Source organism: Numida meleagris, chromosome 12 (assembly GCF_002078875.1).
Source record: "Numida meleagris isolate 19003 breed g44 Domestic line chromosome 12, NumMel1.0, whole genome shotgun sequence".
NCBI classification, from domain to species: domain Eukaryota; kingdom Metazoa; phylum Chordata; class Aves; order Galliformes; family Numididae; genus Numida; species Numida meleagris.
The window spans coordinates 11,516,804-11,542,208 of record NC_034420.1 but is presented as its reverse complement, the minus strand read 5'-3'; the positions used below and the strand labels follow the sequence as shown (position 1 = coordinate 11,542,208).

General features: G+C 52.3%; 1 protein-coding gene across 4 annotated transcripts in view; it reads left to right on the top strand.

Annotated features, from left to right (window-relative positions):
• LARP1 (La ribonucleoprotein domain family member 1) overlaps positions 1–25,194 on the top strand; it is a 44,398-nt gene extending 19,204 nt beyond the window's left edge. For 2 of the 4 annotated variants that reach the window (XM_021410615.1, XM_021410616.1), the window contains exons 3-20: positions 7,824–7,885; positions 9,353–9,418; positions 10,361–10,532; positions 11,282–11,413; positions 11,596–11,739; positions 12,529–12,691; positions 12,945–13,089; positions 13,314–13,488; positions 14,010–14,179; positions 14,480–14,839; positions 15,577–15,700; positions 16,281–16,486; positions 16,582–16,688; positions 17,078–17,229; positions 17,598–17,742; positions 17,993–18,102; positions 18,587–18,714; positions 19,820–25,194. In XM_021410615.1, coding sequence (XP_021266290.1) covers positions 7,824–7,885; positions 9,353–9,418; positions 10,361–10,532; positions 11,282–11,413; positions 11,596–11,739; positions 12,529–12,691; positions 12,945–13,089; positions 13,314–13,488; positions 14,010–14,179; positions 14,480–14,839; positions 15,577–15,700; positions 16,281–16,486; positions 16,582–16,688; positions 17,078–17,229; positions 17,598–17,742; positions 17,993–18,102; positions 18,587–18,714; positions 19,820–20,032 — 2,774 coding nt within the window. In that variant the 3' untranslated portion in view covers positions 20,033–25,194. Of the gene's footprint in view, positions 1–7,512; positions 7,586–7,674; positions 7,694–7,823; positions 7,886–9,352; positions 9,419–10,360; positions 10,533–11,281; positions 11,414–11,595; positions 11,740–12,528; positions 12,692–12,944; positions 13,090–13,313; positions 13,489–14,009; positions 14,180–14,479; positions 14,840–15,576; positions 15,701–16,280; positions 16,487–16,581; positions 16,689–17,077; positions 17,230–17,597; positions 17,743–17,992; positions 18,103–18,586; positions 18,715–19,819 lie in introns of those variants that run through there. The other 2 variants (XM_021410617.1, XM_021410618.1) reach the window with 2 other exon arrangements.

The window sequence follows — 25,405 nt, the reverse complement described above, 5'->3', positions numbered from 1 at the left end:
GGGGCGACCAGTGCATGTGCACACACACACATGCACACACATGTGCCATGCATCACTTGTGTGTGTCAAGTGTCCTGGTCTCAACCCGGTAGCTTGGCTCAGTGCTGAGCTTCCTGTGCGTGTCGGAGATGGGCTCCTCAGAGGGGCCGGGCACCGGAAGGGGCGGTCCCGCTAGGTCATCGTTTTTCAAACTAAATATAGTTGCCTGTGCTTTCATAAGGCTGGGATTTTTGCATCACGTGACTGTCTTATCCCTCCTGGATGACAGTCAGTCAGAGTAGGGGATCGTGTGTCTGAATGGGTAATAATTAACTGTTAACTAGCTTTTCATTAGAGCCAGGCAGAACAGGCAGAGTGGTGCTGCAGAGGTAAGCAGGAGTGGAGGAAACTGCTCCAGGTCTGTCCTGGAGGGTGGAGGCCAGTCCTGGTGGGACACTTAGGATACCTCCTTTAATTTGCAAATCAGTAGCCCCCAGAGGTGAGTGAGTTGGTTTTCTTCTGCGTTTCTACAAGGAACTGTGAGTGTTGTTGTGTCCTGTGTGTCTGTCCTTGCCATCCTGTACTTCCTGATCGCGTTGCTCCTCCCTTTGCCTTGCTTCTGATTTTCAGGTCATGAACTATCAGCTGGTCTTGGAGCCGGCTTGGAGGAGAGCCTGACCCTCAGACTCCATAACTTGGCTCATCTGCTTGCTAGAATTCTCTCCAGGCCCTTGCAGTTTTGCCTCAGTGCTGAGCATAGACTGCCCAGGCTCCAAGCAGAAGTATTTCCCTTGGCGTCCTCCTCTCTCTGTCATGGAGGTGTCCTTGCTTTGCCTTGTTGCCCTGAGCAGCAGCTGAAGCAACTTGCACCTTTTCTCAGGGCTCAGTATCTGCAACCACAGCCCGCCCCTGATGGACATCCACAGGTTTGGGACGGCCATGCCTTCTGCCTGGGAGCTGTGAGCATGGCCGGCTTTTCCAGCCCTCTCTGTTAACTCTTTAATCCGCCAGGGAGCGTTTGCAGATGTTTTCAGAGGCATTGGAGTGGCTGGCATTGCTCTCCTGAGTGATGACAGGGGAATTGCTGGCTCAGTGCTGTGCTGGCCAGAGATTTGTCTGCACCACAAAAGCTGGGCTGACACTGAAGTAGTGCTGCAGCGTGGGCACTGGTTGTCCTTCCCTGGTGATTGTGAGGTGGCTTGGGACTGTTGGGGACAGAGCCAGCCCAGCTCCCTGTTTGTGACACTGCCTGGGTCTGCTCAACTGTGCACGCTTAGCCACATTCCCACTGAGGTGCCTCCTGTTGTCTAGGAGCCACTAGCTCTCCTAGCAGAAACTTTTGGTTTAGACTCTATGGGAGAAGTCAGTTTTCCATACAGAACTGGTGGAGTTCTTGTCATCCCCTTCTGTGTGAGCCTGGTGTCCCAGGGATCGGTGCAGTGTGTGTGTGTATCATCTGTGTTGAAAGTTTCCTAGAAATCCTCTTCAGGGAAGGATATTGCTTGAAAAGTAGATGGAAAGATGTCACTTGCCCTTAAGATAGTTCATTTGCTACCTTTAATTGTAGTCATTTATGCCAGGAAGACTGTGTGGTGCCCTCACTGATGCTGTTAATGCTAGATGTGCCTGTTGGCATTTCTTTACCTGCTCCTTCCTGATGGTAGCGCGGTTGCAAGTTGAAGGATTTTGTCTCGAGCTGGAAGGCTGCTGAGCTGGGAACGCAACCCAGGTGTTTGTGTGGCCAGCCCAGGGCTCTGGCTCCATCACGTTGCCTTCAGCTGCGTGTACCCTCAGTACCTCTCCTTTTCCCAGGGCAAACCCCTGTGCTCCCCTCTCAGAGCCTGCTTTAGGACATCCAGGTGGGAGGAGTGTTCCCATGCTCTTTGCAGAGCTGTCAGATGCCCTTTTTGAAGTTATTTTTAGCAAGTGATCTTTGCAGCCATTGCAGAGCTTACATTGCAGAGAAGTGTAGGCAGCTCCTTGCTTCCTTTGCTATTACAGTAGGGCTTGTAAGGTGGAGCTGCCTGCTGAGGAGTTGCATAAAATTCCTTGGAAGGCTCTGAGCCATGGAGCCTGCAGCTTTTCTTGCTCTCGCTGAACGGACTGCCCACATGCCGTGCTGGATCCCGCTCTGCTCTACAGCTGGAGATCTTCTGCTTGCTCCTCACCTTGCCCATTCCACAGCAGTTTTTCTTGCACATGCAAGAAACTTCTAGCATTGCAGAGGTGTCAAAAGTAGCCCTCTTAGCTCTGTGGGCAGGGCCAGGTGCTGTGCTGCTAGCTGGAACTCAGGAGACTGTGTGCTACAGGCAGCGGGGCCCAGGTAGCTGGCTGCTGGTGGTTCCCAGAGTCCCAGGAGCAGGAGATGTCAGCTGGTTAGTGCCACAAGGTTGTCTTCTGGTAGCAACTCTTCCAAAACGCTGAAGAATCCCCATGTAGGCACATATCTCCAGCTCACTCAAATCACTACCTTGCCCCCACCGCTGGGTGGATCATCCTGCCGTGGAAAGATGGCTTGCTTGGTGTCTGGATGGGGACTTGAGTTCATGCCCTGTGTTTCCATGCTGTTATGGTGGCAACACGCTGTAGTAAGCCTGTGCACAGCTGTTCCCACTTGGCTTCCCAGCTCTCCTCTGGAGTCATAAGCAAGTTCTTGAGATCACAGCTGCAATGGAGGCTCTGTAGATTGGCCCTGGTTTGCTGCCCTGTTGGATCTCCTCTGCAGGTCAGTGCTGTGCTCATAGGTCTGTCCTGTATTGTACCACTGGAGGGATTCTTGCTGTGCTCTGAAAACTGAAGCATGAAACTACCTCTGGAGGAAGCTGCTCGTCCCTAGCCTGATTTTCTGTGTCTTGACAATGAGCCTTTATACAAAAACAGTGTGCTCAAGTAGTAGTCTTCTCAGCTGTAAGTTTCTGTCTCTGCTCTTTTCAGAGTTTGTCATACCTGGTGTCTTTTGGTTTCTCAGGAGGATAAAGCAATGCCTTCTCCTTACAGTGTGAGCTTAGTCTAGGCACTTTCTTCTCTCCCTTGCAAGTTTCTCAGACAAATTTAGTGCTCAGCTCCCCTTGCTCAAGCTGCTCTTACTCACCTGAAGACCTCAGAGCAGTACTGCCAGAGCTGCTGTCCCATAAGGAAAGGGATGGGCTGCAGTACCTGGCTGGTATGCACAGCGGCATCCTGCATGGCATGGGGAGGAGGAAGGGCAGTCTGGAGACTCATCCCTGCAAAATAGTTAAGTGAATCTTGTTAGACCATGAGGCATGTGGGCAGATCATCCTGCACTCTGGGGAATCTGTGGCTTCTAGCTTGTCTCCTGCCCCAGCAGGATCTGCAGCATGGAGTGTATGCCTCTGCCTCTCCGGCACAAAGTCCAAGCTGTTGGCTGAAAAACCACTTTCATCAGCAATTTTTCCTAGATGCCAGGCTGTGGACTAGCAGGGCTCGGGAGCAGAACTGCTTCCTTCTGTTGACTTGAATCCTGGGGAAAGGAGGAATGTGTGCTGTCTTAGAGCTGGAGCACGTGCAGAGCCCTGAAGGACTCCAAATTCCTGCTGGGAGGTTCGAGCATTGGCTGTCCTTCCAGAGGCTGTCCTGGCTGTAGTGTCCACGCTGCACCTGAGTGGTGTGCCAGGAGCAGGCACTGCAGCTTACTTGCTAGAGGAGCAGATATTTCTGCTGCATAATCCCTGGTCCCTGCCCAGCCCTGCAGATTTATTCCATCTTCTCATCTGCGTTCTCTAAAAATCCATTACAAGCTGCAGTGGCTATAAGGAACAGCAGGGAGCTGGGTCGACTGTTGTGGGATTTGATTTCCCCAGGTAAGGCAGTAAATACATCTCTGACTGTGCGCAGCGATCCCTCACTGGGGAGCACGCGTGGCTGCAGAGCTGCTGTTGTGTGCTGTCTGCTCATTGTGCAGTGGCTGTTGTGCTTCCAGATACAATGTCTTTGCTCAACTGGATGCCCCCTTCTTGCCTTGATGCCTGCAGAGAGGGCTGCTTTATTGTAGCACTCGTGGTCTGGAGGGAAGACACAAGTGTTCTCGCAGCCCTACCTGTTATGGTGTTCACCAGGTGCTTCGGACAGTAAAGTTATAAAACACAGAACTCTTTGGCCTTAGGAGGCCTTTGACAGCAATCCCATCGAGACCCCAGTGCTCCTGTTGAAGTCATACTGCTGGGATGGGAATGAGAGGTGAGGAGGCAGAAGGCTGCAGATAGTGTTCGGGATCAAAACTTTCTATTCCTGGCTGCATTAGCATCTGCTCTCTGACCTCAGGCAAACCACTGCTTCCTTCCCTGGCCTCTGTCCCCTTGCCAGGCTTGCACACTCACGCACTGGCTGCCCCTGCTGCTGTCCTGGCCATTCCGTAGCACAAGGGAGCCCAGTTTAGGTTTTCAGGCAGTACTAATGCAACTGGATGTTTTTTACAGCAACCAAATAAGTGCAAGATGAGATTTGTGAAGTGGATCAATCTCGTGTTAATATTTACATCAAAAAGCCAAAGCCTGCAGGCTCTGCATGCCCTGAGAAGTGGTGGGAGAGGATGGTTTGCTTTGTTCCAGGGTTCCCTTCTGGGTTCTCAGTCATGTTTTTCTACTGAGCCACCGATTGCACTCAGTCCCCCCCGCTCTGCCCAGCTCAGCAAGAATCCACTGTATTGCCATCTCTGTGGGACTGGGGTGCCCCCAACCCGAGCCTGGCCTCCAGGGCTGTCAGTGCCTGCAGGACACACGGCAGAGAGGTTAGGTCACCCCCCATTCTCCCTCTGTATCTTTGCTACCCTGCCCGCCTATGCTCCTCAGCACCATTGCCATATTGTGTGGGGGAAGAGCGTGGCCCTGCAGGGATGCTCCACTCATGCTTTACATGACCCCAAGAACCAAAATGAAAATGCCTTTAAAAAAAAAAAAAAAAGCAGTTACCTTAGTTTTCTCACTTTGATTTCTTTTATTTTTTTTCCCCTTTGAAAACACCCAGAGTGTTGTGACTTCTGGGATAGCTGTCAGCAGCTCTTCATTGCTCAGCTGTCCACCGGGGTGATACCTAGTATCCCTCGCTAGCATTGCTTGTCTTTGAGTGGCACCCCACTGCTCCCCATTCATCAAGCTGATACCATGATGGAGGGCAGCAGAGTTTTCTTTCAGCATAGTTTGACAGGGGATCTTTTCAGCTGAGTGCTGCAAGCTGTGGTGTTGTCCTTGTGGGAAGGTTTCCATCTGAAAGCTGAGCGCAGGGGTTAGCCTAAATGTGCTCTGGGCGGGTTGGATTTTTTGTTTGCCAGAGTCTCTGCAAGGGAGTATGGAGAGCAAATTTTAATTTGATGTAAAGGAGCGTCGCTGTAGCATATGTGTTGGGTTGGAGGTGAGGCCCTGGGTTAGGTTGACTCACCCTGGAGGACGCGGAGCACGCACAGCCTCTGCTCAGCACAGCTCTGGCTCTGCAGATGGCGTGTCTGTCTGTCTCCTTGCACGTTCCCACCCCCTTGCTCTCCTGCCTTCATCCGAGCAGCTCTCATCTCCGTCAGCGCTCTCGATGGGTCTCAGCTCCCTTTGCACTGGCAGGAGCAGCCGCAGCCTCTGCCGCGCGCTGGGCTGGCTGCGCGCCCAGGATCGATCTCCCGCCAGGCTGCAGTGCCCGCGCCGCTGCAGTGCTGTGCCGGGCGTGTTTTGTCTTTCACTGCGCTCTGCAAATGCTAATTAGTCTTCTCAGCACCTTGGCTAGATAAGGGATCCGTGTTCCTATCTTGCTGATAAGGAAACTAGCAGAACTTGTTTTAAATCATCTACTCCTTCACCAGTAAAGATGATAGAGGCTACAGCACCCACTCCTCTGCTGGCACCCCTGCGCTGCCCTCCTCCTTCCTGGGGAGATGCAGAGGGCCTCCCTTTATTTACCCTCTTCCAAAAATGTACTAAAACCTCTCTGCCTCTTAGGCTCTGGAGAGCAGCTGTAGAAAAGGCAGGATGCCATCGCTGTCACCTCCAGGCTGCAGCAAGGTGGGAGCAGGCATCCAGCTGGGGTCTGTGCACTGGGACCGGGAGCCCTGCTCTGCTCCAGCCAAGAGATCTGTGTGCAGCCAGGCTGCCAAGTGAGCTCAGTTACTTGAATTTTTTTCAGCAGTGCCAGGTATGTTGGTGCTGTCAGAGCAGTCTGGTGCTCCCTACCTGTGAAAACCGGGTTGGCTGCAGGCTTGTGCTGTAGCACTTGGTGCATTTGGAAGCTATATTTAGCTGGTGACACCTGTGGGTGTTGAGTGGAAGATTTTTAGGGACTGTTTTGAAAGCACTCTTTCTTCCTACGCTGCTTTAAGGAAGGGAAGTTTAAAAGCCTTGTGGCAAGCTTTGTGCTGTGGAGCCAGGATTCTCAATGAGATGCACGTGGAATGAATGAGACACATGTGGGATTGCCACTGTTTGGTGGCTGAAGCAGCGCAGGCAGGACGAGAAGCTCCTGGGGGAAAACTGGTAGGATCTGGGGGCACGGCTGAGGGCTTGGGCTCTCCCTGGGGTGAAATCCCTATGTGGGAGCCTTATGAAAGGGATCTGGGGAGGGGGAGTGCAGATGGCTCCATTCTGCCATGTCTGGCTCTGCTTTATTGACACTTCAAAGTCTCCAGCTCAGAGCAAGGCTGGGCCAGCAGGATGAATCATAAGTTTTGAGGCAAGGAAGGGGACCGGTTTTGATCATCTAGGCAAAGTGGACCTGTCTTCTGCAGATCAAAGCCAGCTTTGAATGGAGTTAGCTAGGCTATTCACAGTGGTTCCCGGGGTGTCCCCGAATAGCCCCTGCAATTCCTTGGGGCTGTTCTCTTCACCTTCCTCCCTACCCCAGTCTGGAAGGTTTTGTTTCCAACAAAGCCAGTGGATTTGGTGCTGGAGGGGCTGCATTGGTGGTGAGCCCAGCGTGGCTGCTTGGCAGTGCGCAGCAGTGGGCTCTGCTTGTTGTGCAGAGCCTACAGCATCCAGCATGCCCTGCAAGGCAAGTGTTGAAGCTGTGCACCAAAATCTTGCAAAGCTGCAGAAGCTGAACCTTGTTGCAGCCTTACTTGGGACCGGTACTGCAGCCTGACCCCACGTTGCTGTTCTGGCAGGGTCAGTTTTGACAGCTCTTTTTCCAGGCAGGGCTCAAGGTATTGAACCTTAAATTACCCCAGAGGCACTCAGTTATTTAAATACTCTTGGCTGCAGCGGGGTTTAAGCCCTTCCCAGATCTGGCTCCTTCTCTGTGTGTTCCCTCTTGTGAACTTGCTGCCCCGTGCTGGGATGCACCAGAGATCAAAGCAAGGCATGAGATGAGCAGCGTCCACGTACCCACGTGGCCCAGCCTGCAGCACATGTCCACAGCCCTCTGCTGCGTGGAGCCGGCTGTGTCGGCGTGGAGAGCTGCCTCGCCTCTTCAAGGGCATGTTTGTTTTGCTGTGCGTAACAGCAGATCAAGTTCTGCGTGGTGCCTCATGGGGCAAGCTGAACACTTCACCATCCTTCCTCCTTGACTGGCAAGGCCAAGAGGGGAGGGCTGAGCTAGGTGCGAGAGTGCCTTTGAGCAGGGAGACAGGGTTCAGGACCCATCTTCTTGGGGCATCAGTCATTAATCAGGAGTGGTAGGTTTAAGTACGTGGCTTTTCCCCATATCTGCAGCACAGTGCTGTGGTAGGGCTCTGTGTTCAGTGCACCTCCACTTAATCTTGATGGGCTGCTGTGAAACCCAGGTCCGAAGCTGGCTCTCTTTTCTGCTCATCTTTCCCTTGTAGCCTTGCTGTGCTGAATGGAAAGGTGGCTTGCTTTCTGCTTCCACAACTGTCAGCAGTATTTAACAGTTTTGTTCTCCTCCTTTTGCAGAAAACACAACTCCTGCTAAAGTGGTGAGGGCTGCCAACCCGAGGCAGCGGAAGGGAAGCAAGGTAAGTCCATGCTTGCTGTGCCCCTCACTGGCCTCTAGCTTCTGATTCAGATGTCAGTGCTGTCTGAGTGCCTTGAGGGTCTTGTGAGGAGATTGCTTTCTTTGCAAGCCTGGTGGTAGAGAGGTTGATGTGCTGAACTGGCTGTCAGGAAAAGAGCATGCAGGAGAATGTCCTCATTCTTCTCTTAAGCATTTTGGCATTTTCATGCTCTGGGGACTGATTCCGGCCCAGTTGGGCTGGGGGAGACCTGGTTCACCTCCCCGCCTGGAGGGATCATTCACAGCATAGTGCTGGATGTGGAAAGCTTGTATCTGCAGGTTTCTTTCTTCCCTCTCCAGCCTGTTCTTTACTGGTACACCGAGAGCAAGGGTAATTGACTTCAAACAAAGCAACTTCTCAGGAAGAACCAGGGCAGTCTGTTCCAGGGAATCAGCCTGCGATGGACAGACACAGTTGTTTCTGAGGATGTTGGATGCAGCTGGAGCACAGCTTGGAATGTGATTATTGGTGTTGGCTCCTGGCAGCCACTGAAGACACATTCAAAACTTGATATGACTTTCTTAACTGTTCCATCTCAAGGAGAGGAGGGCTCTGGGTATGGAAGGTGCTTTTGTCTGTGAAACAGGCATGGCTGTGCACTACAAGTGGCTTTCCCAGGAAACTGTCTCCTAGGGAGAGAAGCATAGCACCTGAATGTAGAGACGTGATCTTATGGGCAACTTGGTGACTACAAATTAACTTAGGAATGATAGTCCCCGCAAGGGCAAGGAGGAGTTTTTGTGCACAGGTAATTGTAAATTCAGTGCCCAGCCGTGATTCATTGTATACCCAGGCAGCTGGTTTTGGGTTCTTTCTTTGCATGCCTGCTCTGAAAGCTGGAGGAGGTGGAAATGATGATAGTAGCCAGGTCATTTCTTAAGCGGAAGAGATTGGTGGTCCTCCCATGTGTCAGTGGGATTTCTGGAATAGAGCTCATATCACCACGAGAACTGCTTATTACTACTTTTTTTTCTGTTCACCAATTCTACTATGCAATCCCTTTGTTTTGTTGTTTCCAACACTGGCAGTTGGGCCCTTAAATGAAACTGAACCTGGCTGTGCAGAAAGTTGCGTTCTTTACCTGTCCAAGGGACGAGGACTGTGATGAGTTACCTCAGGCAGCTTTGTGCCATACACTTTGCTGAGTGGGAGCTGGAAACTTAGAGGGCTGCTGGCAGCTTCATAACAATCTCTGACAGATGTAAATTTACCTGCGGTTATTGGGGATGAATTCAGGGGCCCTACTAGAGTGGGGAGGAAGGCTCTACATGTGGTTTGGGTGTCATGCCCAAGCCTCCTGGGAACATCTATGCAGGACATCAGTGGATAATGGCAGTGGCAGTGTAGCTTGGAGGGCTTCTGACTGCTGATCCAGAAAATGGCACCCATAGTTTGTGCACTAATGGGACTTTTCTCTTTGTGTACAAGGTTGGTGACTTCGGTGATGCCACAAATTGGCCAACACCTGGAGAAATAGCCCACAAGAGTGTCCAGGTGAGAACGCAAAATTCTCAGTCACTGCATCTGGCTGAGCTGCAGTAATTTGCTTTCCTTGTAGTGTACCCAGGGAGGCTGTGTGGTTGGCAGACGATTGCATGCTCTGTTGCTCCCAGGTAACAGCCTCAGGGGCTAGCTTGGATGATCAGGATGAGGCCCTTGCAGACCTCCCTGTCCCTCTGTGTCACTGGGAGCTCTGGCTGAGTGAGGCCATTTGGGGTGCTGAGTGCCAGTGTGAGGGCAGCCAAGAATAGAGTGCTGGGTGCAGGGGTTTGCCTTTTAGGGCTGCCCTGCATGTTGGGCTCCCTTCCTGCATGCTATTCTGGGAGACTGGAGCCTGGTCTAAAGTCCTGGGCTTGGTGGAGCAGGTATGGCAGCTCCCAGCCTGCTGTCTTCAGAGCTGCTCAGTGCAATAAGAAGGGACTTGAGCAACGGCTGAGACTTTCACTAGCTCAAAGCTGAAAACATGTGCAAGAAAGGGCTTAAGGCACAAGGACATGGCCGTTCTTTCCTGCTCCAGATATGGGTGCTGTTGAAACCTTCCTGTTTTGGGATCCTGCTTTGCCAGCTCCTGGCTGTCTGTCAGGGCATAAGGGTCACTCACCTTTTTGCTCCTGTGACAGTCTGGCCCCTTATAGAACCCCTCCACACACACCTATCCAGGAGCATCAGGCCTCCCAGCAGTCCCTCTCAGTAATGTCTGTGCCTGGGACTTGTGCAAGTGCTTGAGCACTTCCCAGAATCTGGGGAGCTCCTTGTCCTGATCAAACACAAGTCTGTCCCCAGGAACGTGATAGCTCTGGGCAGCGTGAAGCAGGGATGCCTCCAGCCTAGGGCAAGGTCCTCTTGTTCCTGCTCCCACCAGGATTGCTGGGCTCTGCCTCCAGCTCTCCAGTTTTTCATGCTCCTCATATCTTTCCTGCACTGATGTGTCTGCAGCAGCCACACAAAGCACCATCCCTCCGGAAGCTGCCTATCAAGAAGGACATGAAAGAACAGGAGAAAGGGGATGGAAGTGATGGCAAAGAAAGCCTGAAAACCAAATCGGATGAGTCTGGAGAGGAGAAGAATGGTGACGATGACAACCAGAAGTCAGCTCAGAAGAAGAAAGGTAAGGCAGGACATGGCAGGCTCCTGGTAGGGACAACAATCCCTTAGGCTCAGTCTGTCTTCTTTTCTGTGACCCAAAGCTGGGTGGACGTGTCCACCACTTTGCCTATGGGACCTGCTGCAGTCTCTGCACAATGACAGCTGCAGTGAAAAGGTGTTTGCAGGCTTCAACAGAGCAAAGTGTCTTTTTGATGTATGGAGAGGCTCAGGCAGGTGCTGAGGTCTTGGATAGCCATGAGGGGCATTTGTAAGGCCCTGATCTGGAGTGACTTTGCCCTGTTCAGCAACCTCTTGCAATATGTAGGAGAGCGCATGAGGCAGGGCCCAGGTATGGGCATCTGTGTGTCTGTCCAAGGGGTGTGGCAGCAGTCTGCCTTCTTGTGTGTGCTCCGTGGGAACACAGAAAAGCCCCTGGCTGTGGGTTGCATCAGCTGTGGTTGCTGCGTGGGCTTGCTTTAGCCTGAACCTTTGTGGGTGGAAAGGGGGGGAAGGAAGGATAAGTGCATGAAGCCACAGTGCAGTTCTGTATCATGCTTCTCCATGGCCACAGCCTCAATTGGAGCCTTTCAGCATCCTCACTGTGCCCCTTACAGAGTGACAGCAAGGACCCAGGGGATGTCTGGGGAAAGGTTTGATCCAAACAGCTCCACTGCTTCCCCCACAGTGCATGGGTGTGAGGAGGGAAGATGCTGTGGGATGGAAGCACCTGCTCTCTGAACCTGTGTCACACTCAATCCCGTCCTTTTGCAGGCAACAAACACAAGTGGGTCCCTTTGCAGATAGACATGAAGTCAGAGGTGCCTCGGGACAAAACAGCCTCTCGGAACAACCGGCAAAATGAGCAGCACAGGCACCTCTCCAACAACCGTGGCGAGCTGAAAGGTGGGGGCTCAAGATGGGACTCTGCTCTCCTTCCTTGACCGCAGGGCAGACAGAGCCCTGCTGCCAGGGCATATAGCGGTGGGAATGCTTTGTGTAGTCAAAGAGCTCCAAGGGCAGTGGGCTTGCTCTGGGGAAGTACCTTCATCCTGTAACACTCCTCCCTCTTTCTCTGTCTGCTGCAGGCTGGCACCCGGACAACAAGCACGAGCGCCCCTGGCAGGACCATGATGAGACCTCCAGTGTGAAGAGCGAGGGGGGAGCTGTACGAGGAGCCTTCCGGGGCCGAGGCAGGGGCCGCGGGAGGGGCCGGGGCCGTGGCAGAGGAGGTGCTTGCTGTTTTGTATTGTCTTGTGGCAGAAAGAGAGAACAGTGCACGTGCCAGAGTGGAGGGCTATGTGTGTGTGACCTGGGGTTCTGAAGCAGACTGGGCAGGGCAGAGTGCTGCAGGGGAACAGTGAAATGTGGCATGTCATCCCAGCTGGAGAGCGTGAGCTGCTGCTCCTTTGCCAAAGCGGATTCTCGATGTGAGATCCTCTGTGAGGAGTTATGTGCTGCTCTGGAGGTGGCATCCAGCTGAGCTGATTTTAATAACAGCAAATTATTCTTGTTAGTATTTTAATAAGGGTGAATGTCTTTGTTATTCAGGCCAAGCTCTTCCACATGTTTTCTGTCCCTTGCAACACTATGTGCAGCAGTTGCAGCATGCTGATATTCTGCTTAGGCTTTATGTCACACGGAGAGCCAAGCAGGAATCTTTGCTATTTTGGGAAGAGCATCTACTAGCACAGCTGTGTCTATGTGAACTCTGACATAACTTCAGGGCAGAACCTTGGCATGTTACCTAGGCTATCTAATTGCCCCTGGATGAGAGTTAGTGACCTCTCTTTGCCTTGGTGTGTCAAGGCTTCACTGGGATCCCTCCTGCAGCAAAGTCTGAGAGAAGTGGCCCGAGGGATGGGTCAGCAATGCCCTGTTTTGTGCTGTCATGGGGGCCCCCAAGGGCAGTGCTGAGAGAGCTGTTAGTGCTGGTGCCCAGCCCCACATGGCAGCACAGGCTTTCTGGCAGATATTGAGGCTCTGTGTTACCAGGACATTCCCTTGTTGTTGTCTTACAGGGCACTTCGACTACCAGTATGGATACCGGAAGTTTGAGGGCTCAGATGGCTCCCGCACTCAGAAGTATGCTAGCAACATCACTTACTACTTTGACAACATTAGCAGCACCGAGCTCTATAGCGTGGACCAGGAACTGCTCAAGGACTACATCAAGCGGCAGATGTAAGCACCACCTCTCCTTGATGGGATGTTCACCAGCACCCTCCCTGGAGATTGCGTAGCTAATCTCTGGGGTAGGGTTAGAGCCAAGCAGTGTTTAATGTGTGCTGTCCATTGTGCAGCACCAGTTTGCTGCTTCCCTGAGCTGTTGCTATTCAGCCTCACAAGAGCAGAAGCGGGGGGGGGATTGTTTCCACGGGGGTTGTCCCGAGGAAGGTAGCTGGACCTGTCTCTCACTGATGTGTTATCCACGCAGAGAGTATTACTTCAGTGTGGACAACCTGGAGCGAGACTTCTTCCTGCGTCGCAAGATGGACTCAGATGGCTTCCTTCCCATCACCCTGATCGCCAGTTTCCACCGGGTGCAGGCGCTGACTACTGATATCAGTCTCATCATCAAGGTGAGGGCCAGGAAGGCTGAACTTCCTCTTTTGTCCAGCTTCTTGTCTTCTTTGTCTGAGACCTGTTTTCTAGCTAGGTCATGGGTGAGATGCAAGTGACACCTTTCCTTGTCCTTGACTTGCTCCCTCCTCCTCTTGAATCACGTAGGGAGGAAGGGCTGAGTCTGAGCCTCTCAGTGTGCCAAAGCAGGGCCTTGAGCTAACCTCATTTCGCTTGGTTCCAGGCTCTAAAGGACAGCAAGGTGGTGGAAATCGTGGACCAGAAGATCAGAAGAAAAGAGCAACCAGAAAAATGGGCTCTGCCTGGCCCTCCTATGGCAGACTACACACAGACTGACTTCTCACAGTTCATCAACTGCCCCGAGTTTGTGCCCCGGCAAAGCTTCCAGAAGGAGACAGGTTAGTGTCTGGGGATTGTGGAGGGAAGTGTGGGACCCAGCATTGGTACAACAGCAAGTCTGAGCCCCTGAGAATCAAGAGTGTTCCCCAGGGCATAGTTCTGCCTTCTGTTTTGTAGTCTTGAGCTTGAGTAGCCAAGTAGGGGATCTGATTGGTGCAGTTGTAAGAGTTCAGACAGAAGAATGTCTCTTCTCACTGACTCCAGGCTGTCATGGGAAAGTTTTTCCCAGAGCAACAAAATCACCACTTGCTTTAGGGCTCTCTACGTATCTGGGAAACCCACACCTGCAAAGCTCTGTGGTCACCACCAGCATTGCAGCCTTAACCAGAGATTATTTTTTTCAGCACTCTGGGGCAATATGCTGGTAAGCAGGAATGTTCCTGCCTTAGTCACTGCCTGCTCATGTGTCCCACAAGTTGTGCTGCTGAAGTAACTTCCTCTAGATCAAGTGCTTTATGTACGCTACCACTCAAGCCTCCCACCTTCCTGCTAAAGCAGTCGTGGCTTTTGTTGTCTCTAGAGTCTGCTCCTGGCTCCCCGCGTCCCACCAGCCCGGTCCCCACCAAAACCGAGGAAGTCAGTAACCTGAAGACAATGCCCAAGGGCCTGTCCACAAGCCTGCCTGATCTGGATTCAGAGACGTGGATTGAAGTGAAGAAGAGGCCTCGACCTTCTCCAGCCAGGCCCAAGGTATGTAGCGATGTAGAGACTGCTGGGGTGGAGGTCTACGGGTTGTTTGAGAGGCTTTAATCCTAAGTGAGCAGCAGGTTTCAGACCACATAGAGTCTGTTGTTCTTGAGTGATAGTGATGCCCCCATCCATTTTGGGGCTGCTCCTCAGTGATTGAGGTATAAATAAGATTTTTCTCCCCAAATGGACAACTTCTGGCTGTCATAAAGAAACAAAGGGCAAAGGCTGGGTCCCCCAGCAGTAGGCCTGTGCTGCTACGTGCTCTTTGTGCTGCATCACCACTGTTCTCCCTTCCTGTAGAAACCAGAGGAGTCAAAGACCCCACAGCAGCAGAAGCAAAAGGACCAAGATGAACCTGAGGAGTTGGACTTCCTCTTCGATGAGGAGATGGAGCAGATGGATGGCCGCAAGAACACGTTCACCGACTGGTCAGACGAGGATTCAGATTACGAAATTGATGATCGGGATGTGAACAAGATCCTCATCGTGACTCAGACACCTCCTTACCTGCGCCGGCATCCTGGTGGTGACCGGACTGGCAACCACACATCCAGGGCTAAAATGAGTTCAGAGCTGGCCAAGGTGATCAATGATGGGCTGTACTACTACGAGCAAGACCTGTGGACAGAGCAGTTTGAACCAGAGTACTCGCAGATCAAGGTGAGAGAGGCTGATCTGGGGAGGAGAATTCACAAGGGGCACATGATTCCACCCAGGGAGCCTCGTATATGATGGGTTGGCCGTGGTGATGGTTTGGGTTTGGTATAGCAGGTCCTGGCCCATGACTGGGGTAGAGCTCAGCTCTGGGATTAATCCTCATGCAGAGCTCAGGATTCCTGACTCCCAGTGTCATGCTGTGCTATGTTTGGGATAAATGCAGCTATGTAACATGCTGTAAGGCTGCAGCCAGTTAACTGAGGTTCTGGTAACCAGGTGACCTGGAAAATATGGTCCATTGCTCTGCTGTCTGCCAGGGTCTTGGCTGTTCAAGACTGCAGTAGCGTATAGGCAGTGCCAGATTACTGGAGGGAACCAGCTGTCTGTGCTGCCTGTAGTGCCTGGTGTTTAATGGCACGGTCCCTTGAGACCTCAGTTACTGGGGATGAGTTCATTGATGACTGGGACACGCTTGGCCTAAGCTGATCTCCATTTTTCTGCCTGTTTGCATAAACTGTGGCTTTTTTTTATGGAAAGGTCCCCTGCCTCTCTGAGGCTGAGTCTCAGTCCCAGGTTGGTGACTCTTGCAGTCAGGAACTTTCCCCAGCCTCTTGCAGTGACTGAAGCTGTATCTCAGCATTGTGACTGTTGCACAAGCAGAGTGGTGGTCACAGTCAGCTGTTGAGATGAGGGGACAAGAGGGCATTTGGTTGCTTCATCATCTTCCTCTTCCAATGCAGCAAGAGGTGGAGAACTTCAAGAAGGTGAATATGATCAGCAGGGAGCAGTTCGATACTCTGACCCCAGAACCCCCTGTGGATCCAAACCAGGAGGTCCCTCCTGGCCCCCCCAGATTCCAGCAAGGTAAGAGACAATGGGAACAGGAATGGGTAGGACTGAATTTGTCCCCTTTCCTCTTGAGGAATGGTCCTCAGGGGTTCAGAAACAGCTAGAGGGAAGCAAGTGGAGCCACAGCTGGTTTTCTCTCCCAGTGGAGTGTTGTTCTCCTAGCTAAACAACTTGGAGATCCAAAAGAGAGGAGGCCCGAGAGCAGGAGTGTCTCTGCAGAGTGAGGAAACTTGGGCAGACTTCCATGAATGTGACTTTCCTCTTGGACCCTCCCATCACTGTGTCCCTTGCTGAGTACTTTAAAGGCAGTTTATCTGATGGGTCTTGCTTGCCTGTTGATGGAATCTGATGCCCAGGCAGAGCACTAGTCTGACCTTTTCCTAGAAAGCAGATATTTCACAGGCTCCCTGAAAGTATCTGCTTTCGGGCTGCTAGGCTTTGGATTTCTGGTCGCAGACTGGGTTTGCAGTTACTTGTCTCAGGAGGACTGGGATGTGCCCATGAGTTCCTAACTCAGTGAGTGTCCTTTGGCTGTAGTGATGATCCTGTACTCAGAGCTCAGTTTGACCCAGCTGTGGGGGCTTTATCTCTGCAGTACCTACAGATGCTTTGGCTAACAAGTTGTTTGGAGTCCCTGAACCTTCAACCATTGCCCGATCTTTGCCTACAACTGTACCAGAATCACCCAACTACCGCAATGCCAGGACCCCCCGGACCCCTCGCACACCTCAGCTGAAGGACCCAACACAGACACCCCGGTTCTACCCAGTGGTGAAGGAGGGCAGGACGATAGATGCCAAGGTGGGACCAGGGCTGGGGCATGGGTGGGAGGCTGGGACTTCCCAGCTGGGTCTGGAGAGGAAGCAAATGTGTCCCTGATGCCCTGTGTCTTACAGACCCCACGGAAGAGGAAGACAAGGCATAGTTCGAACCCCCCAATGGAGTGCCACGTGGGCTGGGTGATGGACTCCCGGGAGCACAGGCCCCGAACTGCCTCCATCAGGTACTGGAGATGGGAGAATGGGATCATGGAGGGGCCGGAAACAGGGAAGGGAGCAAGTGTGGGAAGGAGGGAAAAGAGAAGGGCAGTGCCTGATCTCATAGGGCAGGTTGCCTCTTAGGTGGCTGCAGAAAGAGCTGGAGCTTGTCTCATCCTAGAGGGAGCTGTGAGAAGTCTGAAGCTTTGAAATAATGAGAAACAATTTGTTTGGGAATGTTGGTTTCCTTTCTAGTAGGGTGCTCTGTAGCTCAGGTCCCAGACTTGGAGCGGATGAAGTCACAGGGAGCTGATGGGACAAAGAAATGAGTGCTGCAGGGTGGAGCATGACTCCACTGTGCTGTTTGTTGGCTGGTTACAAAGGAAAGGGGTTGACAAGGGTTTCTTGTGTGCAGCTCCAGCCCCTCTGAGGGAACCCCGGCCGTTGGAAGCTACGGCTGTACCCCACAGTCCCTGCCCAAGTTTCAGCATCCTTCACATGAGCTACTCAAGGAGAACGGCTTCACGCAACATGTCTACCACAAGTACCGTCGGCGCTGCCTTAATGGTAGGCATGTGGGGAGGGATGCCTACCACTGGATGTGGAGCAGGGTGCTTGTGATCTACTGTATTAGGGGCATAGGGTGTGGCAGCAGAGCCCATGCACAGAGACAAATGGGGTCCTGTAGGACAAGCTTGCTGGTAGCTGATGTTTCCTCATGGTCCAGAAAGTTAAATGTCCAACAATATGTATAAAATATAATATCTTGCTTATAGATAGAGATCTTATTATATATACATTATATATATATATGGAATGAAACCTTCCTCTCTGAGTGTCTAATAATAGGACCTTCCTCTGCGGGATCCCCGGTGTCGGGCTGGCTCCCTGGGAGAAAGGATCTGTCTTGTAACCAGCCATTCTTCTGCAAACAGAGCGAAAGCGGCTGGGCATTGGTCAGTCCCAGGAGATGAACACGCTCTTCCGGTTCTGGTCCTTCTTCCTACGAGATCACTTCAATAAGAAAATGTATGAGGAGTTCAAGCAGCTGGCTGTGGAGGATGGGAAGGAGGGATACAGGTAAGAGAGGAGGAGAGGCCTTTTTTCTGAGAGGAGAGGCCTTTTTTTCTGAGAGGAGAGGCCTTTTTTCTGAGAGGAGAGGCCTTTTTTCTGAGAGGGGAGTGAAGGAAGAGGGTTTGGTCTTTAAGGGCTTGAAGGTAGAACCAGGACCACCCTGGATCACCTCCTTTTTTTGCTGAGATGCAGCAGGGTTCTTGCCTAGGTGTTGCATGCACCAGTGTCTGAGCACCACATACTGTTATGTTCCCAGGTACGGTCTGGAGTGCCTTTTCCGATACTACAGCTATGGGCTGGAGAAGAAATTCCGGCCAGACATATTTAAGGACTTTCAAGAAGAGACCATCAAGGATTATGAAGCTGGTAAGTGTCTCCTTTGCCTTCACCTGAGCTTAGCAGTGCTGCAGCCCAGATGAATGGCTGCCCCTGTGCCTCCTTTTGTGACCTGGGGGAAGCCATGTAATTCTGTGTGTGACAGTGACAGGCTGTGACATCCTTGAGCCCTGCTGTCCTGCAGATCAGAAATGCTCCTGCACAGAGCAGAGCTGCTTGCTTTGCAGGAGAGGATGGAGTGAATACTCACTGGCTTGAAGGCTGCTGGGGATATGGAGCTAGACTGTGGAAAGTCATGGCTTTCCTACCACTCATTGTGGTCACCAGCCCAGTCACAGAGCCTGGAGCCATTTCCTGTCAAGGGGGCTGTCCTGTGCTGATGTAGGTTGCTTTCCTCCAGATTCCTTGTATTTTGTCAGTGCCAGCAGTAGGACAGGTGGGCCCGTGGGACAGGCAGTGAGGAAGCCTTGAGGAAAGACTTCTGACTCCTGGTTTGATTTTCTTCCCTCTCTAGGCCAGCTCTATGGGCTGGAAAAGTTCTGGGCCTTCTTAAAATATTCCAAAGCCAAAAACCTGGACATCAACAGCAAACTGCAAGAATACCTCAGCAAGTTCAAGCGCCTCGAGGACTTCCGAGTGGACGTGAGTAGAAACAGTGCCCCACACCTCAGTGAAGGGCCCCCACAACTGCTCCAAGGCCTCTACAAGGACAGAGGGTTTCAGGACCGGGTTGCTGAGCTGTGTAGCTGGGGGAGTCAGTGACACCTAGTGTCATGCTCCATCATTGCAGCCGGGCCAGGAACAAGCAGCCTCAGCACTTCCAAGTCTTGTGTCATTCTTCAGCTGCATTGCTGAGACAGGAAATTTCAGCCCTGATTGGCCTCTGAGCTTCTATTAAGAAGCCATGTATGGTTCCCTTTCCCCGGGATGTGCAGGCCTTTTAGCTGGGCAGTGAGTGAGGCTGGATGTAGCAGGATTGTGCTGATGTTACTGGCAGCCCATCAGGTGCTGATCAGGAGCCGAGGAGCTAAGGCTCACACACTGTCCTTGGAGCACAAGGACACGAGCAGAGACGAGTGAGAGTTAGGAGATGTGGCTCAGATGGATATGACGAAGGCAGATAAACCATTGAGTGGGGAAAGGAGGATATCTGCTGGTTTGGATGGAGCAGCAGAGCTGCATGCATTGCCCATGCAGACACATGCTAGATCTTTTTTTCTTTCTTTCTTTTTTTTCTTCTTTTTGAGTCTTTCATATGCTGTCTGAGCCATTAGTCAGTCTTCCAGTTACTGCTGCCTTGGTGTCTCTAAAGCCGAGCAGTTGCTGCAGGGTTTGAATATTGTACATCAGCTTCAGGGCAGCTCTCTGGGGAAATGGATGAGTGCCTCTTCCCTGATGATCTGGAGGGGAAGGAGAAAAATAGGAGGAAAGTGAGCCTTAACGTCTTGAGTGGAGCTGGCATTATTCAGCTTTGGCTCCCAGACTTCTGAACGCTGTCCCTCTCTGGAGGAAGGAGAAGCCTTAAACACAAGGTGACACCGTGGTCTTTCTTGGAAGACTGTCAGCAATTCTAGCAGTGGTGGATTTGTAGAGGAGAGCAGCTGTATTAATACTGGGCAGGTATGTGTGTTCCCTATGGGTCAGAGGGGCTGCAGTCAGAGGCCTGCAGCAGGGATGCTTTCTGATCTGGGGGAGAGAACGTGCATTTGAAGGAAGCTGTGCTGATATTGGGGTGCTTCTATTACAGCCACCCATGGGAGAGGAAGGTGGACACAAGAGATACCCAACGACGTCAGGAGGAGATGGCAGGAAGCGCTACCCATCCCAGTCTTCCAGCAAAACGGTCAGCCAGTGCCCATCCAGCCAATTCCACGCCTCGCCCAGTCAGCCTGCACAAGAGGATGCCAAAAACCTGAGCCAGCAAGTCCCTGCTGCAGAGTCGCAGACAGTGGGGAAGTAGAGAGGATGTAGCTTCTGCTTCCCACCAGGAGACAGGATGGGTTGGTGGGGACTGGCTCAGAGAAGGGAATGAGGGGTGAGATGGGAAGGGAGTTGGAATGTGGGTGCCCAGGAATAGCCTGCTGGGAGAAACTTCAACGCACACGATTTTTTTTTCCTCTTGTGGCTGGAAAGCAAAGACGATCCGCATCTAAAACACCGTTTTGCTATTACAAACCTGACCAGAGCCAGACCCACCCCCACCAGACCCACCCTTTGCTTTTCCTTCCCATCCCTCCCCTCCTGCGCACACGCTCACGTCTTAGTGTCTCTTCAAAAAAATATTCTGGCTGGGTTGGAAAGGGGAGATTTTTTATTATTATATATATATATATCAAGTTTTAAATTATTGCTAGAAGTTTGTCCAGATCTACCAAAACAAGTCTGCTCCGTGCAGCCCTGGTGACTCCTTTTGTGTCCCCACCCCCTCGGATCGCTGGGCAGCCTGGCCAGGAAGCTTGGAGGAGCGAGGTTCCCTAGCGGGGGCCGAAGCCACAGCATTGCAGTGCTGCGGAGCCTCCGATCTCCATGACCTGGCTGACATCTCCCATCCCACGTCTGGCAGTGCTTCTTCGACACCAACTGTCGCTGAAGGCACGCAACCCTGTTGGTCTTCCCGGTCTGTCCTCCCCAGCGTCTTCACCTCCAACCTTCCCCCCGGGTCTGGCTCTCCCTCCACCCACCTCTTCTCCCTTCCATCACGGACAATTTGGAAGTCAACCAAAGGACCTTTGCCAAGGATAAGTTTGTTGTGACTCCTTCCTACGAGGATGGCAGCTGGGAGGCCGGCGGGCACCTGGACTTGAATCTATGGGGATGCCGCAACCGCCTGCCCAGGACCCATGCAAAGACAGGACTTTGCTGAAGGAGCCTTTCTCTTCCTTTTCCCTTGGAAAAAAGAAATAAACAACAACAGAAAAACACAATACCCCCTGAAACGACAACGACAACAAAAACTCTGGAAAGACATCTCCCTTTGCTTTCTTCCTTGGATATATTAATTGAAGAAGAAAAAAAAAACCACAAAAAATACAAAAAAAAAAAAAAGTTGCCTTATGGTGGAGCTGGAACAGGGAGGCTTGCTGGCCTCTCATGCCCTAGGGCGTGCTGGGCGCTTGGCCCGCACCCACAGACTCCTCCCGGCACTGCTGCCGAGCCCACCTGCCCCGCGGCCCCCTCCAACCCACAGCTCCTTGGGACATTCTTGCAGGGAAGGCACTGAGGGCAGTCAGACCCCAGACTTGTGCTCGCCAAGTAGTTGAAGTCCTACGTTGTGTACATACCATTGTAGCATCCTCCCTGCAACAGTGACTGTGTGCGCTTGTGGCATCGCTCGGCCTTCTCTGGGCAGCCTAGGTTGTGCTTGGGAGGTGAGCGGTGTCCATCATGGCAGCTGGAGGGACTTTGGTGCTGGAGGGGCCGGCAAGGCCCTCATGCTGTTGTCTGACATAGTGCAACTCCTGCTGCTGTCAGCCAGTGGATCTTGCTGTGTCCCAGTGGGGACTTGCCCATTGGAGGAGGGCTGTTGCCTGAATAGCTGCACTGGGGGCTGCAGCAGTGTCCTGGGGGCTGCTCCGTGCAGCGCCAGCTGAGTTGTGGCCAGCAAATCTTCCCCAGGCACGTGTCGATTGCATCCCTCACAAACACATGGCTGCGTGTGCGGGCACGGTCCAGGAGTGAGATCTGTGCCCAGGGCCCAGAGCTCCTCTTCAGCAAGAGTTGCTCGTCCTGCTGCTCCGCTCTGTGCCCTGGGTCAGGACCTGTGCTTTGCAGCTGGCTTGGTTGAGACTCCAGCACATTGTCTGCGCTGTGAGCATGCCGTGTGTGTGGTGTGGAGCGGGTGCTCGGTGGGTGGTGGAAAGACGCAGCTGATCGTATTGTCCTCTGCAAAATCAAACGCTGGTAACAAACATTTCCCTGAAGTATCCCGAAGTCAATACAGCACTGTGTCATGTAGCTGCAGGAAGGAGCCATCTCCTTAAGCTGTCTCTGTATGGCTGTGAGGCTTGCACGTGGGAGCAACCAGTCGCTGAGCAGAACTCAAGGTGCTGAGATGGGCAAGGGGCTGGAGGTTGGAGTGGCTGCAGCTGCTTGCTGGGCCCTGGCTTAGTGTTGCCTTCCCAAACTGACACTGCATCAAAGTGCTGCTTTCTAGGTGAGGGAGAGGCAAACTGGTCCACAGAGGCAGCTTTGTGAACTTGGGATTGAGAGCACGGCTGGGGGTTGAGTGCAACTGGGCAGTTGGTGCTTCACTGTTTCCTCTTGGTGTGATCTTGTTCTGGTCCCTCTGCTGCTATCACAACACTCTGCAGCTCGGTACCGCTCGGAGGCTGGGTTTGGGGATGCTATGTCCAGGTCATCACCTCGCTCCGGGTCTCCCAGCGGTACCCAGGCTGGGCTGGCGAGTAGCTTTGGTATAACTGCAGCCTTGACTGTTATGTCCATGTTTCTCTTCTCCTGTGAACTGAGTTGGATCTCTTACACTAGGGATGTGGCGGGGCTTGGCCCTGCTTTGGAAAGGAAAAGCCTTGGAGCCTGAACTTGGGGTTGACCAAGGCCATTGGAGAAGTTTTGATGGTTGTATGCAAGTGGCAGCGGGTTTGAATGTGCTGCAGGTGGTCCTTGCTGTGTTCCCTATGTTCCTCTCATTGGTGCGTGCTCTTTGGATGCCAATTATCTGCTTTGGAGCAGCAAATGAAATAGGAAACTAGGAGAAACAAACTCCTGCTCTGGAGGTGTTCTCTGTGGAGCAGACTGTGGAATTGCGCAGGTGGTAGAAGAGGCTAAGAAACGTCTCAGAGAATTTTCCAAAACCTGAACTGGTTTTAAATTACCCCTCTAATTTCTGAGGCTGAGGCTCTGTCTGGTCTTGGCACGAAGAGTTTCCCCCCCCCGAGTCAGTGCTTTGTCGCATTGGTGTGGCTGAGGGCGGCTTTTGCAGGAGGTCAGAGGAGTGATCCCAGCCACTGGTGGTCTCTGTTAGGGGACTGTGGGCCGCGTGCTGATGTGTGCCTTGTAGCATCTCCGTCGGACAGCAGCATCTCCAGAGAGTGAAGGGAAGATGGAAACAGCCTGCGGCAGCTCGTGCTCACTGCTGGGGCAGGAAGCGGCTGCTCCGTGCTGCAGGGCGGGTGATGACACCGGCAGGCACCGTGGGACCGCTTGGGGGCCAAGCTCCACGAGGCTGGCTCGTGTCCTACAGCAGGCACAGGGACAGGGCTGCAGCACTCCCCCTGTTGTGTGCACACCCTGATGGTCCTGTGCAGCCATGTGCATCAGGCACTGCGCGTCAGGCGTTGCACGTGGCTTGCTCCACCCCAGGGAAAGAGGACAGCTGTCCAGAGCGGGGTTTTGCTTGGATCCCTCTTGTCCTCCTGCTGAGGAAGGAGTTTGGCCTTGCTTTTAGTTTGGATGCTTCATGGCGATCATATGTAATGATTTTTTTAAAATTGTTATTGTAACGATCTGAGCGATCAGGTGCTCTTATTCCCGTGACTGCAACGCCACGTGCTGACCCCTGCGTGGCTGCAGGCACTCGCAGCAGCTCCGAACCTCTGGCAGGGGTCAGCAGTGGAGGTGGACGGCGTGTTTCAGAGGAGACTTCGTTGCTTAACCATGTTCATTTGGGGAAAGAAAAAAAAAAAAAGAAAAAAAGAAAATAATAATAATAGTACTGCTGCTCCATTTGCCTGTCTGTCCCTCTCCCTGCTGCGTCCCCCTCCGCAGTTTTTTGCTGTAGCCCATGGGTTCCCTCGAGGTTTGGCAGCTGCTCGTGTTGCTTCAGGCTGGTGACTGTACTGTAACGATGATCCGTGAACCTCAGCGCGCTGCCACGCGTCCACACGCTCAGCGCGGCGGTGCAGGGGGGGCCTTTAGCTGTTAATGCCTTTCCAGTTATTTTATCAAAAGGAGAAAAAAAAAAAAAAGAAAAAAGGAAAAAAAAAAAAAGGAAAAAAAAAAGGAAAACTGTAAATGTAGCAAGCTGTGTTTGCAATGCTTATTTTTTCCTGTTTCCTCTGAGACTGGTTATGTCACTGTCACTGTTTAGAAATGGATGCTAGGCTCTTATAAGAGAGGGTTGCTACACTTGATGTTAAATGCCTCACTGACTCTTTTTTTTTTTTTTAAAGTTTCCAATACAGGTAGAATGACTTTTTTTAAAAAACAAAAAACAAAAAACAAATGTTCATCTCAGTGGCACAGAGTGGGTGCCTGGAGGGCAGCGTTTCAATGAGTAGTTTACAGCTTCACTTTCTGCAGACACTTGAACATAGGACCGACGTATCTGTGACAAGCACATCCCCTCGGTGGGAAGCTCCAGAAGAGCACGGACCGGCCCAGGTACCACCGCCCCTTCGCGGCGCTCGGGGTCACCCAAGGCCCTCGCTGCCCTCCTGTCCCCATCTCCCAGTGGCAGTCCCGTGGGTGGGCTGGGGACGGTGACAGCTCCCACGGGAGGGGTGCTTGCAGCACTTGGTCCCTGAGCCTCCTTGGCGCAGATGTGTGCCCGCAGGGAAGGCGGCCCGCCCTGCTCCCCTCTTTTTCTGCCAGCCTGGCCCGCTCCCATTGGGGTTGGAAATCCTTGGATCTCAGAAACTATCACTGAGTTGTGCCCACGGGAGGCTCTGCCTGCCTGCTCAGGTCACGTGGATGAGACCTCGGTGGCTGGAACCACAGGGTGATGGTTCGATGTGCTGGCCCTTCTCAGACTGGCTATGTCCCAACCTCAGCCTTCTGTTCCCCAGACTAGAAAGTGTGTGCAACCTTCTTCAGCCGCATTTATCGTAGAGACAAACTTAAAATGACTCATCACAGACCATTTATCAGTTGGGAGGAAAATCTTGTTAATATGGCCCGCTGTACATGATCCATCTTCTGTCGATAGTACATAATCTTTGACCCACGTGCTAGGATCATCATCGCATATAAAAGGAAAAGAGAAAAATGTAAAATACTTGAATGAGAGCTTGTATTATAACATTAATATTATTCAGAGTATCTGCTTTCTAGGCTGATGTGATTCATTATTCTAGTAATGCTTTAGTCCTTTGTAATTTGTGGTAATTATGCTTTTTCCTTTTTAATACAAAAAAAAATGTATAAAAATAAAAACCTAAAAAGACAGTGCGGTTTGGGTTTTCTGTTCTGCTGACCATCGTGTTCTCCCCAGAGGCCTGTGGGCTCGGTGGAGGGGCTGGGCTGGTGCAGGGTGATTGGAGGAACTGGAGGACAGTGCAGGAAGAGAGCTGCTGCCATGGGCTGACACCCGTGAGGCTTGGCAGTAGGAGCTGATGTAGCAGGACTTGTGTCAGTTGGATTCCAGGCTGAAGGGACC